Raw genomic sequence first — 19,967 nt, 5'->3', positions numbered from 1 at the left:
TGAAGGCACTGCACACAAAATACACAAACACATGCATAATAAAGCGATAAGTTTGACAAACGAAACCCATAACCTAAAATTATTAAAAGAAAACATAAAAAAAAAAAAAAAAAAAAACACACACACAGCTTACACAAACCCTGGCTCTTCACAACCAAAAAAAACAAAATAATAATATTAAAAATTAAAACTTACAGAAGATGCGATAAACCAAGTGTGAATTTGTGCACCAGTTCTATCACAGGCGAGAAAACTGGCCTTGCGTTCAAAGAAATTCCAGAAAAAAATAAAACTGCAAAAAGATTTGCTTTGGATCACGTGCCATAAAACTCAAGTACCAACATTTTGGGGACAGCCAGGCCCATAATTGAGTTTTATTTCATGTGACTGCAAGTAATTGTCTTTGCATCCTTATTTACTAGTGTGCTGGCCATTTCTTCTTTTACGAAGCAAAAATAACCTGACGATGTCCCCTTCCCTACTTTATTCAATCCAAATTTGCTTTTCCTTTAATGGAACAAGCTAAATAAGAAAAACACTGACATGCACTAAACACGCAAACACAGCACATCGTAAGAAAGAACAGGACATGGCAGCAGGTAGTTCTGAGAAAAATACATTTAAGATGATCTGTATTGTAAAAGGTAACTACATCTGGTACAGGCCTAATTTAGGCACATCCTGCAATGACTGGGACAGGATCAGGCATGTAGAGGCTTCTTTGGGGAGCAAAAATAATCCTACCAGCCATATTCTTAGATTGTATGGAAAGCTCTGGTAAATGTATGCATATTCTTTTTCTATGAAGAAATGGGAAAGAAATGTTGGTCATCAGTTGTAATGATGACTGCATTTAATAAAAAGCAGATGCAATAACCTATTAATTTATTTCATTTTTAATAAAGCAGGATAGTAACAGAACTAAATGTAGCTTTAACAGATCAATCCTATGAAAGGGTGCCTCAGTGAACAGATTGTTGGTGCATTGGTGACTTGACAGCAGGACTTCTGCCGACTATCAAAATAACCAAGCTGTGGCTGCAGCAAATAGGTTGTCAGGCTGCTGACAGGGTCACCCATTAAGTGAATTTTGGCTGGTTCATCAAGAACTGGTCGAAATTTGAACAGTGTACGGCCAGCTTTAACCGGAATAACAAAACACAATTCAGACAGTTATCGGACATTTGCAGGATTAAAGTGGTTGTTATCCTAAAAATACCTGGTTGATCCTGCAAGTTTCTGTGTCCCCCTCTGTGTGCTGACCACGGTAATTATGGCTTCTGAGCCCTGACCACCGTTGTCAGTTTACGTGCCTCCGTCATCCGCTGTGCTCTGAGTGTCTCTTCCTCTCCCCCCTCCCTCTCCTTGCCTGTCAGCTCCAGTTTGTGTCTGAAGAGCCGATCTCCTCCAAGCTCCTCCTGCCTCTATTCCAATGCATTACATACCACAACTTAAATCTTCTTTGTTTTAGCAAGATATTTACAGTAGTATGTAATTTTTTTTTTTTTTAAATGATGATCCCAAATACCTTTTTGCACAACTTCTCTGTGTGGTCACATGATCTGCTGGCTGGCATCACTGGGGAATCTTAGCCCCTCCCACTGCTGTTCTTAGATCGAGGAAGCAGGGCAGGGGGAGATCATGTGACTCCACAGAGGAGCTGTGAAAAAAGGTATTTAGGATAATATTTTAAAAGAAACACACACAATGCACTTTATATCTTGCAAAAACAGAGATAATACAAGTAATTGTGTTATGGGACTTTACAACCTCTTTAACCCAGAAGACACTACAGCTGACCGTGTCTTGCTGCCTAAACCAGACCCTCAACCTTTTTACCATAGAGGAATGCCTCCTGCATTGGTGGTCAGAACAACTATTTTGGACAGCTAAAACAATTGTTGATTTCATGCCAATGGTTCTGCAAAGTTGTTTTGTCCTGGTACTAAGGAGGCACCTTCAGATGGGAGGTCAGTCAGCTACAGTTCAAGGAACTACCATACTCTGAAGGAACCTTGGCTGAGAATGGCTTGCCTAACCTATAATGCTGGTGGTGTATGATATAGGGTTCAACGTGTCACACCAGGTGACCTCTGTTACCACATTAAAAGAGAACTAAGTTTTTCTAAAAAAAAAACAAAACCTTATATACTCACCTAGGTGGATGTAGCATTCATTTGATGTTGCATCCGTCCCCTGCTGCCTCTGCAGTGAGAACTGTATGATCAAACACCACTGAACACTTCTAGTTCTTCCCCTTTGCTCTGAGTAGAGGGCTGTGACTGTCAGTAAACAGCTCTCTGCCCTGCCCCTCCTGCACTCACTGGAGTTTGGGAAGGAAGGGGGCAGCTGGCTCAGCTGCCAATCCAGGCATGTGGGTGGATCCAGCCTGGACTGGCAGAGTGACGTCAGCCGGCAGCGCGCTTTAGCTGCCAGCTGAAATGGGTCACAGGAGTGCAGAACCAACTGCACCAGTGGGTGGCTGGCCATATAGGATTAATTTGAACGGATTTCCCCATCCACACATTCTACGTGAATTGGGGAATCACTCCCACTGCTAGTGGTGAGCATCCTCCCCGGCAAAATACAATAATTAGTGTTGCCGGCTATAGTCGGCGGCACTAATCATTCGGGAAACACCTGACAGATTGATCAACTTGTATACAACCAACTAGCCGCTACATGAATCGAAATACGGACAGTCCCTGTTGAACAAGTTTGAATTTCAGTCCATGTATGGCTGGCTGTAGTCTTTAAATCTTATTGATTTGGCACATTTAAGTTCCTTACCATCCTGCATGCTATAGTCAGCCTGAAATAGTTGTAGAGCTTAAATTTTGCAGTTCTGCAAAGGAATAATTGTCTCTGGAATAATCATTGGAAAATGGACAATGGATATGATAATGTAACGACTAACCTGCTATCATGGATCATGTAATTTCAGGATAGACATGAACACACAACAAAACAACTGCAAAACACATCACCAGCCAACCTGAGGCAGAGCACCGGGTGAGCTCAGAGGCGAAGCTGGGGTATCTTCCGTGGCACCATGTGAGGCCGACTGGCAAAAGGAAGGCAAGCAAGTCTAGTTAGTGGTTTATTGTATAGCCAGTCCAGGAGCCACAAGAAGCTAGTAAAAATTCTAATTTCACCGATGCTGAAATGCAGGTTGTATCATCTACACTGCAGCAAACGGGAAAACAACTAGAACATGATAACTTAAACTTAATCTATGGTGAAGGGAGTAAATCAGATGTATGAATAATTTTAACAAAACAGAACTAAATATAAAAATGCAGATGGAAAAACATGACTGAAACAGAAGACTGATTGTTGTTATACCAGAGGTCCTTAGTTATATCATGTAGCCAATTTTAAAGAATAGGCACTTTGCTACGGCTTTGAGATGACTCCAAAAATGTGATTCCTAAGTTAACCATGTACTCACTGATTTTTATTTGCCAAACAAATAGGAATGTAACCGATTCATTGATCCACGCTAAACTGCATGGATGCACAAATCCGCCCTCTGTCAGCTATTCTTATTCTAAACCTGTACTCAACTGTCAAAATACCCAAACAGTGGCTGTATCTGACTGGATGCAGTCAGTTTTCACCCTGTCTCCTTCCACAAAAGTCGACCGAACAATCAACTTTTTTTCAAACCAGGTAGTGCTGACAGGGTCAGTTTTTGAAAGATTTCGTTTTGGAAGTGGTCTGACATCCACACAATTATGTCAGGTAGTACATTTGTGAAAAGGAGGGGGAGAGCTTGGGAGTAGAGAGATATACATGCGCATCTCACAAAACTAGACTATCATCAAAAAGTTTATTTCAGTAATTCAATTCAAAAAGTGGAACTCATATTTTTGTTACAGAAATGTTGGCTTACTGAAAAGTATGTCCATGTACAGTATAGTATGCACTCAATACTTGGTCGAGGCTCCTTTTGCATGAATTCCTGCATCAATGTGGTGTGGCATAGAGGCGATCAGCTTGTGGCACTGCTGAGGTGTTATGGAAGCCCAGGTTGCTTTGATAGCAGCCTGCGGCTCATCCACATTATTGGGTCTGGTGTCTCTCAACCTCCTCTTGACAATACCCTATCTCCACGAAGCTAGTCAGGAGAGGGAAGCATGAAGTGCTTTAGAATTTCCTAGTAGAGGGCTGTGCTGACTTTGGACTTGATAAAACACAGTGGACCAACACCAGCAGATGACATGGCTCCCCAAATCATCACTGACTGTCGAAACCTCTCACTGGACCTCATGCAACTTGGATTCTGTGCCTCTCCACTCTTCCTCCAGACTCTGGGACCTTGATTTCCAAATGAAATGCAACATTTTCCACAGTCTGGTAATTTGGATAGCTATGTCATCTGCTAGTGTTGGTCCACTGTGCTTTTATCAAGCCCAAAGTCAGTGCAGCCCTCTACCAGGAAATTCTGAAGCACTCTGCTGACCAGCTTTATGGAGATGCTGATTTCATTTTCCGGCAGGAATTGGCACCTGCCCACACTGCCAAAAGCACCAATACCTGGTTTAATGATCATGGCATCACTGTGCTTGATTGGCCAGCAAATTCATCTGACCTAAACCCCATAGAGAATCTGTGGGGTATTGTCAAGAGGAAAAGGAGAGACACCAGACCCAACAATGCAGATGAGCTGAAGGCCACTATCAAAGCAACCTGGGCTTCCATAAAACCTCAGCAGTGCAACAGGCTGATCGCCTCCACGCCACGCTGAATTGATGCAGTAATTCATGCAAAAGGAGCCCCGACCAAGTATTGAGTGCATACTATAGTGTACATGGACATACTTTCTAGTAAGCCAACATTTCTTTATTAAAAATCCTTTTTTTTTTTTTTTATTGGTCTTATGTAATATTCAAATTTTCTGAGATACTGAATTTTGGATTTCACTAGCTGTAAGCCATAATAATCCAAGTTAAAATAAAGAAATGCTTGAAATATATTACTCTGTGTGTAACGTATCTATGTAAAATTTAGGAGTTTCCCTTTTTGAACTGAAATAAATAAACTTTTTGATGATATTCTAATTTTGTGAGATGCACCTGTATTTGTACTTTATCAGCAAGAAGGGGATATTGGAATCTATGCAAGAAGATGCAGACAGAGAATAGAAGGGGTCCCCTACAAAGAGGAGAGGAGGGGAGGTAGAGTTGTAGGTAGAACTAAAGGAGCGCATCAATAGATAGGAGACGAAACAGGAAAGAGGATAAGAAACAGGAAAGAGCAGAGTACAATGAGTTTTTCCACTCCAGGCCACCTAAAAGCCCTAAAACAGATGTATGTTTCAGAAAGTCTAAAAGTCTGCATTTATTGGGAAAATTAAAGTACCAACATTGAAACTTGAACCATAAAAACAAACATGAGAATATCTGTCAGAAGGTTATGTATATAGACCATACAAGTATGTAACAGTTACACATTTTCTTTTCTTAGTATTGTTATTAAAACACAGGCATGCACAAGGCATTTTTTTTACGATAAATGACTTGGTAACATTTTAGTATTCACAGTTCTGCAAGTCAATCTGGACAATAAAAAATATAGGCCATGTAAAGAACATATAAGGCCTCTTATACACGGGTGTAATAATTTAGTGATGTTTAACTGCAGGATCTTCCTGGCAGAAGGATCCTGAGTAAAAACCACAAGTTTATGATCCGTACATGCTCATAAACCTTGTATCCATGCATAAAACTCTTACTGCGAGTGGTACAATACAATGTACGCCTATACACTCATATATATGTAGTATATGGGTTTTAAAATTACTGTACTCAAAATGTAAACTTTTTTTTTTTTTTCTTTTTTTTTTTATGGCTCTGATTGCATTGCTGCATTATGTATCATTACGCAGCTAGGTGCATTTTTTTCATAGACAATAATGCACCAATGTCCAGATCCATACAAAAGAAAAGAAAAAAAAAGGAAAAATAACGGGAAAAAAATGCAACAAGACTACAAATATGTAAAGAAGGACTGAGTGCTAAGAATTGCCTTATGACTCAATCACCCAGCGCTTAGTAATAAATGCAGCAATATCTCATGTGCATATAGACCAGAAAACTTAAAATCAAGACTACAAATATGGCTTTTTTTTTCCCTTTTTAAATTTCTTTATTGCTTTTAAACACGGCTTTTTTTTTTTTTTTTTATTCTCACGCGTGTGAAAGAGGCCTTAGACTTGATTTAAAAGAAACCCATACAGGGAGAATATGTAGGCTGCGACTGCTAGTCGTTCCTTTTCAAAATGTTGGTGGTCTGGCCATCATGGGTTTTAATACAGAATAATTAAGCCCATCAAGAGCTATACATCCAATCTGGGATTTCTAATCTGCATGCTTGTTCTGGGTCAGCAACTAAGTACTGAAACCAAAAGGCAACCAAAAGAAAAAAAAAAAAAAAAAAAAAAAAAAACAATATGGCTCTTGGTAATACGTTCAGCAATAGCAGATACCATATTTCCCCCAGTACAAGATTCTTTATTACTATTTCTGCAATATTATTGATGTGCAGTAAAACCCAGCAACAACAAAGCCAATTTCTTGTTGGATTTTGCAGTGTGTGAATGTCCCAAGTCACCAGGAAAGAGTTACGGTGCACATCATGCAGAAGGGAAAGGCTGGGATGGGTGGAGGTTAGTGATGGACAGGAAGGACATGTGAAGAGAGCCTTACACTCCAGCATGACACACGCGCACAGACACCAGCCCAGATGTGGACAGGAGACGAGGCTGGGTTGGCAGACAGATCCTGGGGGTACAGTACCTGGTTCTGAGGAGAAGAGCTAGAGACTGCTGGTTCCAGCTACGACAGCAAGAAGATGAAAGAAAGCAAAGATGAGCAACCAGAGAAAACGTCAGATACCAGAGAAGCAGATGGAACACTGTAGGCAACTATTACCAGGAATGCTGATATCACAAGTGTGATTCTATTTACAAGGTACAGGAAAGCACAAGTACGTGGCATCATTGTTCATCAAAATCAGAGAAAGGGATGTCTTCTTCTCTCATCTGATAATAAGGAAGCAGGACCTAATGTAGGGACGCATTTTCAAAGCTAGATTTATTCAAAACTGGAATACTAGCCCCACTTCAGCCGAAATGTTTTTTTGTTTTTGTTTTTTATTTGGATATAGTAGGGAGGAGGTAGAATGTCCGTCAGGTTTTAAATGCTGTTAGTGTTTACAGTAAACCCCCCTCCATTGCGGGGGTTACGTTCCGGACCCAGCCGCCAAAAGTGAAAATCCGCGAAATAGAAAAACCCTACTAAAATGCATTGTAGGCATGATTTTTTTACTGTCACTGTACGTGTAAAAGCATTTTAAGGTCTTTAAAACACACTTTTAAAACAATAGAAACTCATTTAGACACATAAAAGATACTGAGAGACAGAGCAAGAGCTATGGAAAACACAAAAATATTTCATTTTTAATGATTTATATAGTAAAATAACATTACAAAAAAAAAACGCAATATACCAGGACCGCAAAAACTGAACCGCGATGGAGCGGGGGTTTACTGTATATGGAAACTGTGCATCAATGAGCATGCAGAGATATACCATAACCCGCAACAGATAAATTAGAAAATTAGAATAACCTTTCAGCATTCTCTACATGCCAAACTGCCAAGGGCTGCTTTCCTATTGGTTATTTTCAGCTATATCACAACAGAGGTAACATGTTATTTTAATAAAGTATTCTGTAAACCATGAAAGAATAAGCAGCCTATGTCCAGCTGTAACAATGGTCAAGTGACAACACAGTAAGCAGCATGTTTATTCTAAAGTCATTCAAGCTGCAGCAAATGGTGAGTAACTGAGCCAAGTACTGCAATGCTAAGTATATGGAAACTGTTCTTTAGACAGCTGTAACAGACAGGCCTGCAATAACTTCTTCCATATAAAAGCAGATAAACAGACATACACTTATTATAGATATAGCCGTAACAAAGAGTCATCAACATTTTCAGAGCATGCTGTCACCAAACATTACATTAAACGCTGAAGTAAGAGCTGTTGATGCATATAAAATAAATGCCTGCATAACTCATGAACAGCCAAAAGCAGGCCATCCAGGGTGATAACTACTATCATGAAAGGCTTATAAAATTATTTACGTTTTTTGAATAAGCAAATATTAGAGCGAATGCTTACTGCATGTGCTACAATTTAACTTGGCTAGTTTTGTTACCCAGTTTTTTTTTTTTTTTTAACTAAGTTGGCTAAATTTTGAAATTCTGTGAGGTTCCAACAACAGAATCCAAGAGTTGCGATCTGGCTAGATGATGCCACATATGCATAAACATGGAACTCATTCAAGCAATCGGGATTTCAATTTTCAGGGCTGAGTGACAACAGAATCAGCTTTTATGATTTTCTATAATCCTGTAGTCCAATGCAGAATTTAAAGTTAGGGAATACAAATACACATGAAAGGCAGCGCATATAACTTGTACCAGTCATAAACCATTATGTTTTGTCTTCCTCTCTGCTTTGTTTCAGCATTGAGACGCAGAAGCTTAAAATTTCAATGGGAAATCAACATAACAATAGAGCTTCGACTTCAAACCCAGAAAAAAATAAATTTTTGCTTTGACTGGAGTTTAATTAGGTAAAGCAGTAGTAAACACCGTGACCTCTTAGTGACTTTTACCTACAGGTAAGCTTAAAATAACACTTACCTGTAGGTACAAGGAATATTTCCTAAATATGCACTGTTCAGGAGATATTCACTATTTCTGCAGCGTCACCAGGGCATGAGTATTGCGATCTGAAGGGATGACATACTGAATATGCTGTCCCTTCAGAGCTCTGTCCCGTGGCTGTTACTCCCGTGCGCATTGTGCGGGAGTGAATTCATCGCAGCTGGGCCATTCAAACAGCTGGAGCCGGTGAACCCAGAAGGAAGACCGGATGATGATGGAAGCCTTGTCAGCAGTGACAACGTGCCACAAGAGGGCTTGACTTTAAAGTGGGAGTAAACTCCCATGCATAATTTTTACCTATACGTAAGCCTACAATAAGGCCTACCTATAGGTACTGTAAATATCTCCTAAACGTGCACTAGTTAGGAGATATTTACTGTACATGCACCAGGAGACGTCACTGCCACATGCGCTCTGAAGAAACGGCCACCCAAGTCATTCCTTGCGAGTCTTGTGCTGTAAACTGTGGCTCCCCACGAGTGACATCATCGCAGCTTCGGCCACTCACACAGCCGGAGCCTGCAAACACGGAAAGAGGACCGGGTGAAGAAGGAAGCCTTGTCAGCAGTGACAGCACACCGCTTGAAGACTTCGTTCTAAGGTAAGATTCACATAATGTGCTAGTATGCTTGCCAGATGTATTTTGCACCTGCCAAGTAACCCCCAATGCAAATCCTGAAAGGACATAGGGAAACGAACAGCACAATACATACTTCTGCCTTCTTTGGGCAAGGTATTGAGCTGTGTTGCCTCCCGAATGTTACCTACAATGTTTGGACCTTAACAAGCCATTCATTTTTCACAGGCCTATATCACTGATGTTAAAGCTGAACATCAAGCATACAAGAGACACAAATTATACAGCTCTGTATTCATCAAAACATTAAATTTTTTTTTTTTTTTACTGTACACAGTGTAAGCATCTGAAATCAGGGCATCAACACTGTTTACGCCACAGTACAAACCAGGGGGTTTGGGTGTGAACCAGCCCTTAGGTGTTACCCAACTCCAGCAGAGGAAATTTGGGTCACCTGCTCTGCCAGATAGGGCTGTGTAGAAGAGCGGTTCTCCACTTGGACAAGGTGAAGATTATGACGTCATCATTTCTACTTTCCACCTCTGTTCAATCAGAGAACACATTCATTGAAAAAAAATGCAATGCTATGGCGGCTAGTCGGCAAGTGGTGAAACCTTCATTGGAAGCCACTTCTGTCTCCCTTTCTGGAACTTTAGTAATCAAAGAGTTTTTAACCAAAAGAATTTCATTTGTAGCTTTGGCCTGCCAATGTATATACTGAAAACCCATCACCAGCTCTAGAAGAGAGGAACTTTTGGATTCATTCACACAGCCATACAAAATGCAGCATTCAGATGTGTACACATCTGTATGCAACACCATACAAATAAACATGGGCATCGCATTCAGAACTGGGGTCCTGCGTTTGAAGTAAAAAAAATATAGAATATATACGGAGCAGAGTTGTGTCTCTGCCCATGAAAACCCTGCATTTTTTAATGCACTCATGCCTGTAAACACAACTTACCACGTGTTCAGTCCAGCAGCTCAAGCTGGACACATACAGACACAATATGGATGCAAGAAAGTCTAAATTATTCATTTATTCTGGCCATTGAAGTGAATGAAGCACCAACTCCATTGGCCAGAATAAAAAATATTCTGGCTAACGGAATCCATTGAAGCTAAAACACTTGATAAGCATGAATGCATCTAAATACGCCCAAACACTTGTGCAAAAGGCGTTAAAGAGAGCTAAGCAAACACTCAACAAAAAAAAAAAAAGTTAAAAATAAGAACAGGAACCTGAACTGAAATGCTTGATACTGTACATTCATGGCAGTATACTGTATACGACAATGTCTAAAAGTTTAGACAATTAAAAAGATTCTTACACCACAGAGATGACACCAAATATACCATCACATTTTGGGAGCACAAATAAAGCCAACAAAAGGATAAAAAGCACAAGTTCTGAAGACTTGAATATATTATAACCAGCCATGCAAACTGGCTTCATTCGATTGTACTGATGGGCAGAAGCTAGAAAACAGCGTTGGATATGCAGACTGTAATAGAAAAGAAAAACTAAAAATTTTATTTACAGATGCCATGAAGATCCTTTCCAGGCGCTTCTGTGCTTCGTCTGATGGAGTCCGTTGGATAACAGTACTTGGGGCCTAGAGGTCAAATTTATATTAGTATTCATCTAATATGCCAAAGCTACAGCTACCCAACAGCCCCCCCACCATCATCAAAGAGGAAGTAGGCAACTCAATGTAACACTGACAAACACTGCAGATAATGTATATAGATATAAATAGAGAGACAGTGCAGAATAGACGCAGTGTGCAATGACCGAACACAACTTTACTATGAGCATACATACTGCAACATACATAATGCTGTGACTTCCCTCCACTCGTCAAAAATCTCTACTATACTACTACTCTACAAAACTAAAGTGTGTCCATGAGTTTTAAGAAATGTCTATCTGGAGGAGGAAAAAAACAATTCAGATCATGTGATGATGCAGGGAGGCAATACAAAGACGTACTTAGTTAATTTGTTAATAGATAATTTGTGAACATTTCTCACTGTGTCAAAAGTACTGTTAACCAAACAAACAAATTGGATTAGAATCCCCAATCTTAAACTCACCCCCCCCCCTCCCAAAGTGAAAGCAGTTCATGTTAACCACATCAACCAATTAGATGTCAACTAGTGGTTACAAATGAAAAAGCAAACATCAGATTGATTCCATAGATCAGACCACCCTCATCATTCATTACAGGCTTAGAACAGCAAGTTTTGAAACGCAATAATATACTGACTTGTAATGGTTCTGGAGTCATATTGATCAAAAATATTTAGCTTGGCAACCCGCGTCGTATAGCACACAACAAAAGTCCATTATTGTCCAACCATTTGAGGATTTGAACTTGAGGACTTGCTAGTAATTCTACTGGGAACAGTGGAACCTTGCCTGCCTCTTAAAAATATATTTTGGTAATAAAATACCCGTATTTTCCGTTGTATAAGACGACTGGGCGTATAAGATGACCCCCCTAATTTTCATCTACCGGTAAAACTTATACTTAGGTTACCTTGGAGATATTATACTCGGCGTATAAGACGACCCCCAATTTTTGGGCGATTATTTTGAGGTTCAAAAGTAGTCTTATACGCCAGAAAATACAGTATTTAATGTGGAGACATTGTGATGTAGAAGCCTTAAGAGATACACAAAAGTCCTTGTTTAAATTGTATTAATAAAAGATATCCAGTGGGGCTCTCTAATTAAAGAAATGAGTCCCCGAGGAGGAAATGAATCATGTATTAAAAAAGACAGTGACAATGTCCTCCAGTTATTCCTGAAAAGCTTCCCCAACAGACACATTGAGTAGAGAGACAGGATAATAGCTCCTGCTCCAAAGGTCACTTGTCTGGGAATATGAGCCTGCAGAAGATATCTAGGAACCATCATCAGGGCACCTATGGCTCAACACCTAAACAAACAAATGTCCTTCTAGTACAAGTACAACGCTGCCTTCCCGAACAGAGTTTTTGTGATTTTACATCCCAATCCCATCCTCAAAGACATAATGGGCAAAACAACCAAGTACTCTTTTACTCCTGTAAGTTTAATTAAAATCTTAAACTTGGTTTTGCCTATCATCACCTGCATATCCAAGTAGACATTGAGACTAGAAGGCACCACCATGAAGGCTTGAAAAGCTGGAGGTGGCAGAGCCAAGCTTTTTTGAGAAAAATCACAACCTGCAGACAACTTAAAATTCCTGAACCTACGACCATACTAATTATATTTTACAGGTTGGTTTAATAAAGGTAACTTTGGTATGTACATTTTTAAAATTATACTGCAAGTTTGAGGTGCTGAGGACGGCCGGTGTCAACTGACTTTTGCTTGCTTCAAACAGGATTCACTCTCCCATACAAGTCTATAGGAATGCAAAACTCACTTGAAGCAGATCAAATGCCACATAGGAGGACATTAACTGCAGGTCAAATATACACTTTAGTGAATTCAATGATTGCAGAAGGGTCCCAAATTGATGTTAAACTGTTATAATGAACACAAGCCTGCTGCCTTTCAGACAGAATGTGCTTGACTGAAAGTTCAGAAGAAGCCACCCTTAAGAGCCCATTCAGACTAGCGCGACACGACTTTGGGGGGCGACCTGTGAAGTCGCTTGCACCGCGACTTCGGCGCGACTTGCAGAGACTTCACATAATGGAAGTCTATGCAAGTCGCTCTGAGGTCGCCCCAAAGTAGTACAGGACCCTTTTTCTAAGTCGGAGCGACTTGTGTCGCTCCTATTAGAACGGGTCCTGTGCTAATCAATGGACCGTGAAATACTGTGACTTGTCAGGCTGACAGATATAGAAAAAAGGAATGTATACCAGCGCTATGGAGTTTTCCGTATACTGAATCAGGCTTAAAAAGTTTAAAAAGGTGGTGTAAGCTGCCTCCAACCTACCTCTGAGGTAGTAAAATAGAAAGAATTGCAAAAATGTTGGGACCGGCGCTACCACTTATAAAACGTGCATGTGCAAAATAGAAAGGTGCATATAGTGCTAAGGTGCACGCAATAAATTATATAAAGTGCTACGTGCTGTTTATGGGCTGTGCCTAGTGTACCATACTGTAAACATCATATGTTATGCATATACTTATACAAATAAAGTGCCGAGTGCTGATATTGCCAAAACCCCGTGTAGTGATTAAGAAATCAAACAAAGTATGGTGTCGGTAGGTGATTCACCGAAAACACCGCTGCTTACCACACTCTTTTGGCCGATACCTCGACACTTCTTCGGTCACTAAAATAAAGGATAAGCCTCCATTGCGTAGCATATGTTATGTCCAGACAAACAAACGTAGCATCCACTCACAGTTAGGGAGTTCACTATCAGCTTGGAGAGGTGTTCGCCGGCCTGCTTTCGCGTTCCACCGGCTCAAACCACCGTTCCCGGAAGTGACGTATTGACGTACGTGAACCACGCCCTACGCGTTTCGTCATACGACGTCATCTGGAGCGTGCCGTCCATCTCTACTCCCGGTCTTTTTATAGGCTGGGATGGCGCCATCTTGGTGTACCTACTTTGCGGCCGAACACGGCGGCCATCTTGGTATACCTATCCCGTAGCCTAGATAATATTTACTCATCATGTGAACTCCCTTCATGCTGTGTTTGCCGTACTTATAAAACAATAATCTTTAATAAAACGACAAGTACGACTAAACATAAATGACTATTGGTAATTAAAATGGAATTAAAAATTTATTAAAATTGAAATGTGCTAAAAGTGATGTGTCTGGTTTAATCGGTAGTGAGCCGATACCCAGTGGTGCCGTGATACAAATAAAAATACTCAAAATAATTTTATTATGGTGACGTTGTGATCTAGTGGTGTGTATTAATTATACTTAATATAATATAAGCTCGTGGGCCCACGTGTCTACGCAAAATAGTGCTAGACTATAAAGAAGGTGCCCATACATATACCAATCTAATCGGTGAGATCGAAATCGTGTTGAAAAATATTTTTGTTTTTTTAAAACCAAGATTAATCTTTTAAAAGGCAATTTCTCAGTAAGTCCATCCGCTGTGCTGTAAGTCCATATCTTTGTAAACTTTGTTATTCTGAACGGGTATGTAGTAAAAATCCATTATAGATCCAAGTTGTTCCAGAGGACCCAATAAATGTTATATAGGGGACCATGTACGATAAATATTCCAAAATAGGTAAAAAATGGTAAAAAATGGGAAAGATATGTATAAAAAATGTGTATACAGGGGAAAAATATACTCAAAAGTATGCCCTCAAAACTGTATCTTTAAAAGACAAGAGGCTGTGATTCGTGAATTTCCATACAAAAGGAGGACTAATTCCTAAACAATTCCTTAAAAATCCTTAAAAATCCTAAAAAACCCTTTAGAATCCTTAAAAAACCTCAGAACCCCAAAAAACCCCCATGCAAAATGAGGGCCTATAGGGAGGTTTATATCAAAATTCAAGGATAAAAGGGGGGTAAAAGGATTAAAAGGAGAAGGACTAAAAAGGAGGACTATAAAAGGTCAAGGGAGGATCCAACAAAGGGGGAGGGGGGGGACCCAAAAAAGGAGGCCACAGGCTTAAAAGGTTAAAAATCAGTAATAAAACAGTTCAAGTCTATGTCGATATTCAAGCCTTTAGGTTGGAGGGTCTGCATCTGATATATCCACTTCGTTTCGTTTCTTGACACATCTATTTTCTTATTACTTCCTCTCCAGTTGTTTTTTATTTTGTCAATAGCGTAAAAAACCATTACGGTGGGATCTTGGGAATGATGGAACTTGAAGTGTCGTGACAGACTATGTTTCTCAAACCCTTTTCTGATATTCTTTACGTGCTCCCTAATGCGGACAAATAGGGGTCTGGTGGTGCGGCCTACATACTGTAATTTACAGGGGCACTCCACCACATAAGTGACGTGAGTGCTTGTGCAAGTGATGGTTTCCTTTATCTCATACATTTTTCCTGTGCTTTGTGCCATAAAAGAAGTTGTTTTCCTTTTCTTTTCCTTTTATAGTCCTCCTTTTTAGTCCTTCTCCTTTTAATCCTTTTACCCCCCTTTTATCCTTGAATTTTGATATAAACCTCCCTATAGGCCCTCATTTTGCATGGGGGTTTTTTGGGGTTCTGAGGTTTTTTAAGGATTCTAAAGGGTTTTTTAGGATGTTTAGGAATTAGTCCTCCTTTGTATGGAAATTCACGAATCACAGCTTCTTGTCTTTTAAAGATACAGTTTTGAGGGCATACTTTTGAGTATATTTTTCCCCTGTATACACATTTTTTATACATATCTTTACCATTTTTTACCTATTTTGGAATATTTATCGTACATGGTCCCCTATATAACATTTATTGGGTCCTCTGGAACAACTTGGATCTATAATGGATTTTTACTACATACCCGTTCAGAATAACAAAGTTTACAAAGATATGGACTTACAGCACAGCGGATGGACTTACTGAGAAATTGCCTTTTAAAAGATTAATCTTGGTTTTAAAAAAACAAAAATATTTTTCAACACGATTTCTATCTCACCGATTAGATTGGTATATGTATGGGCACCTTCTTTATAGTCTAGCACTATTTTGCGTAGACACGTGGGCCCACGAGCTTATATTATATTAAGTATAATTAATACACACCACTAGATCACAACGTCACCATAATAAAATTATTTTGAGTATTTTTATTTGTATCACGGCACCACTGGGTATCGGCTCACTACCGATTAAACCAGACACATCACTTTTAGCACATTTCAATTTTAATAAATTTTTAATTCCATTTTAATTACCAATAGTCATTTATGTTTAGTCGTACTTGTCGTTTTATTAAAGATTATTGTTTTATAAGTACGGCAAACACAGCATGAAGGGAGTTCACATGATGAGTAAATATTATCTAGGCTACGGGATAGGTATACCAAGATGGCCGCCGTGTTCGGCCGCAAAGTAGGTACACCAAGATGGCGCCATCCCAGCCTATAAAAAGACCGGGAGTAGAGATGGACGGCACGCTCCAGAGGACGTCGTATGACGAAACGCGTAGGGCGTGGTTCACATACGTCAATACGTCACTTCCGGGAACGGTGGTTTGAGCCGGTGGAACGCGGAAGCGGTCCGGCGAACACCTCTCCAAGCTGATAGTGAACTCCCTAACTGTGAGTGGATGCTACGTTTGTTTGTCTGGACATAACATATGCTACGCAATGGAGGCTTATCCTTTATTTTAGTGACCGAAGAAGTGTCGAGGTATCGGCCAAAAGAGTGTGGTAAGCAGCGGTGTTTTCGGTGAATCACCTACCGACACCATACTTTGTTTGATTTCTTAATCACTACACGGGGTTTTGGCAATATCAGCACTCGGCACTTTATTTGTATAAGTATATGCATAACATATGATGTTTACAGTATGGTACACTAGGCACAGCCCATAAACAGCACGTAGCACTTTATATAATTTATTGCGTGCACCTTAGCACTATATGCACCTTTCTATTTTGCACATGCACGTTTTATAAGTGGTAGCGCCGGTCCCAACATTTTTGCAATTCTTTCTGTCAGGCTGACAAGTCGCGCTAATGTGAATGGGCTCTAGAAGAAAGAGTCATAGAGCTGAGAAAACAGGCTTCTTTCCTCAAAGAAGCAAACTGAAAGCCCTTTGAAATATTAAGTCTGCACTTTCATTAAATCTTGACCATAATTATTAAGGTATGTACAAACTGCTATATATATTTCCTTAACATAAGGGTAAATTAACCCAAACCTAATATTTTGGCCACAAGTGTTCTCTGATGAATTTTGTTTTTCCACTTGGCTCATTGCATCTCACTGGAGGACAACTGCAATGAGATCTCCCAAATGGAATTGCCAGTTGCCACACACAAATACCACGTTTTTTTTTCCTGCTGAATTCTCCATAACGAGGGAACAAAAAAGTAAAACAGGGTAAGGGGCGCCACCAAAAAAGGTGGGGATAGATGATGTGGGAACTTAATTGTAGGGATCTTGCCTACAAAGTATTTGGAGGAGAAACTGTGGATGATTCCATGTCCAAGCACATACTTAGAACTGAAATATTACTTCAGGTGGACTAACCCTATAAGATGACCATTGATAACTTAAAAAATCCTACAGCAACTAGATTCAACTGTAATCAATAAAGCTAAAGCAAGTAAACAAAGAAACTAATAAGGCAAAGGCCAATAAATGTAAATACATTTGGCACTTGCCAAACTGCACAAAGCACTAAACTGTAATGCAAAAACAGCCCAATGCATCCAGAGGCATTACATTATTATTAGAAACAACACACCTGTTTTGAGGAAGGACTTCCAAGTTTTTGAGTGACAGCAGCAGTCTTCTGAGACCTGGGGGGTGCCACTCCCTTCTTCAAAGAAGGCTGAGCAAAGGTGGGAAATAATTTAAGAATGACCAAATGTGCCTTTGTACAGACGGGCAAAGGCTAAGCTAAAGCACAGCTACTGTACAATTGCCAGCATCGGGCTTTGTAAGCAGCATACCCAACAAACTTTTCTAGACTGCAATTTTTTTGCTGGAAGTTAAAAGCTAAAAGATAATTAATAAACTAATAACATACATACATACTAGAGGAGGAAGGAAAGAGCTCTGTATGGCACTACTGACCGGACAGCTCTACAAAGATGTGTTTTTATTCATGCAACAGAGGAGGCAAAATGGATATTCAAAGCAGCCAAGAGACTTAAACTTTCATCGATACCAAATCGAAAAGGTTTGGAAACGTTAAGCGCTGGCTTAAATTTCTTATTTGCAATGGCTACCTGGTCCCTGGGATTTATCCAGCCCTGGAAATTATGCTAGGAAGCTTGTTATCAAATTGAAAATGGCAATAAGTTGATGAAGATAATGGAATTGTATTTAGGTAAATTATTTGTTAATGTATCAAACACATTTCGTCAGTAAAGAACTCCATATCAAATGCATGCACTGTTAATGGTCCAGGAGGGGTGTTGTGGTGTTTCAGTAGCGCATGCACAAATGTGGTCACATTGCACACACAGGAATACCTCTGATGTAAGTCCTTGAGTACTCTTCTGTGGAGCTTTAGTAGATAAATCAGCGACCGTCTTTGCAGGCTGGTGACCTTCTTTAATGGTCTTCTCTTCCACAGGAACAGGAGTGGTGGGTTTCTCTTCCACAGGAACAGGAGTGGTGGGTTTCTCAGGTGTTTTTTCAACAGGAGAAATGGGTGGAGGCACCTTTTCGACAGCAGGTTCCACTTTCTTCTCAGGGAGCTTAAACCTCTGTCTATGTTCTTTCGTTCTACCTCTAGACATAAGGCTGGTGAGACCCACTGAAAGATCATCCTTTTGTGTCACCTCCTTTTTAGCTTCCGCTTTTGGATTGGCAGGGGGAACAGGGGTTCGATTTTTTTCCTCATTAGTGGAGTCCAAACGGTGTCCATGAGCCTGGTCACTTTTGCTGCCAGTATCGTCCTGTGGAATGACTTTCCTAACCATCTTTCGCACCACCTTTACCACCTTCTTTTTTGTACCACCTTCTTCATTATCTGCATTCAGGGACTTTTCACTTTCTCCTCTTCTCAGCATACTATCAGCTGGTTTGTCTGCAGGCTGCTTTGCGTCACCATTTAGTACTGGTCCAGGGCTACTTACCCTTGCAGAACTCAGAGGCCTTTCTGGACTCTTCACCCTAAATGGACTTTGTCTTGGATCTGGACTCTTTGCTCGCAGTGGATTTGGAGACAGAGAGTTCCTCGGAGATGAGGGACTACTAGAGGTTTCCTGCTCACTCCCTGGTTCTGAATTTTCAGACTACATTTTAAAGACATACATTTTATGAGTTTAAAACATTATGTTTCCAGTACTATATAAACAAAATTGTATGAAATGTCACAAAATTTCAGCTACATTGGCACTGATTAAACTAACTACAACATGAAATAACCTTTCGAGCTATCACAAAGTAACATTTTGTAACATAGGAACAGTTATTTGGGTTTTCAAGAATACAATATTCTGTATATAAAAATAATGGTTAAGTTAAAAACAAAGACAACTTCCTAAGCTTTCCTAATCAGAATATTAGTACAGGCCACGAGGAAGCTTCATGTCCCAGAACTCAAAAAAACTAGGCCATTGTAATATGCAATTATCAATAAGGCTCCATGTACACGGGACGTTAGAAAAAACGTCCTGCAAAGCTATTTCTAACGCCGGGAAAAAGCAGCTGTTAAACGTGCTTTCAGTAGCTTTTTCCATTTGCGTTATTGCACGTTTGGCCACGTTGCTTTTAGCAGCTTTTTTCTGCCTCCATTCAAAATCAATGGTTCCCTACGGGAGCCTATTGATTTGAATGGAAGTCGCACCGCAAGTCGGATCCGACTTGCGGCGCGACCTGCACTGTGAGAATCTTGAGAGGGAACTCCACGCCAAAAATGGGAAAAAAACGGCGTGGGGTCCCCCCCCAAAATCCATACCAGACCCTTATCCGAGCATGCAGCCCGGCAGGCCAGGAAAGGGGAGGGGATGAGCGAGCGGCCCCACCCCCCCTGGACCACACCAGGCCACATGCCCTCAACATGGGGGGGGTGTTGGTGCTTTGGGGCAGGGGGAGCTCTGCACCCCC

The 19,967-nt window shown here is 40.3% G+C and overlaps 1 protein-coding gene across 7 annotated transcripts in view; it reads right to left on the bottom strand.

The window, feature by feature from the left end:
- The window catches only part of MYO18A (myosin XVIIIA), a 572,782-nt gene that overhangs the window by 348,977 nt on the left and 203,838 nt on the right, over positions 1–19,967 (bottom strand). For 2 of the 7 annotated variants that reach the window (XM_082245147.1, XM_082245143.1), the window contains exon 3: positions 6,801–6,839. The exons of 2 other annotated variants lie outside the window; for them this stretch is intronic. In XM_082245147.1, the coding sequence (XP_082101273.1) occupies positions 6,801–6,839 (39 nt within the window). Of the gene's footprint in view, positions 1–2,995; positions 3,065–6,800; positions 6,840–10,861; positions 10,937–17,652; positions 17,740–18,385; positions 19,154–19,967 lie in introns of all 7 variants that reach the window. 3 more of the 7 variants (XM_082245141.1, XM_082245142.1, XM_082245144.1) reach the window with 3 other exon arrangements.

The sequence above is a fragment of the Pelophylax lessonae genome (genome assembly GCF_965119305.1).
Source record: "Pelophylax lessonae genome assembly, chromosome: 2".
NCBI lineage: Eukaryota > Metazoa > Chordata > Amphibia > Anura > Ranidae > Pelophylax > Pelophylax lessonae.
The sequence above is the reverse complement of the archived record's forward strand: the minus strand, read 5'-3'. Positions and strand labels throughout refer to the sequence as shown.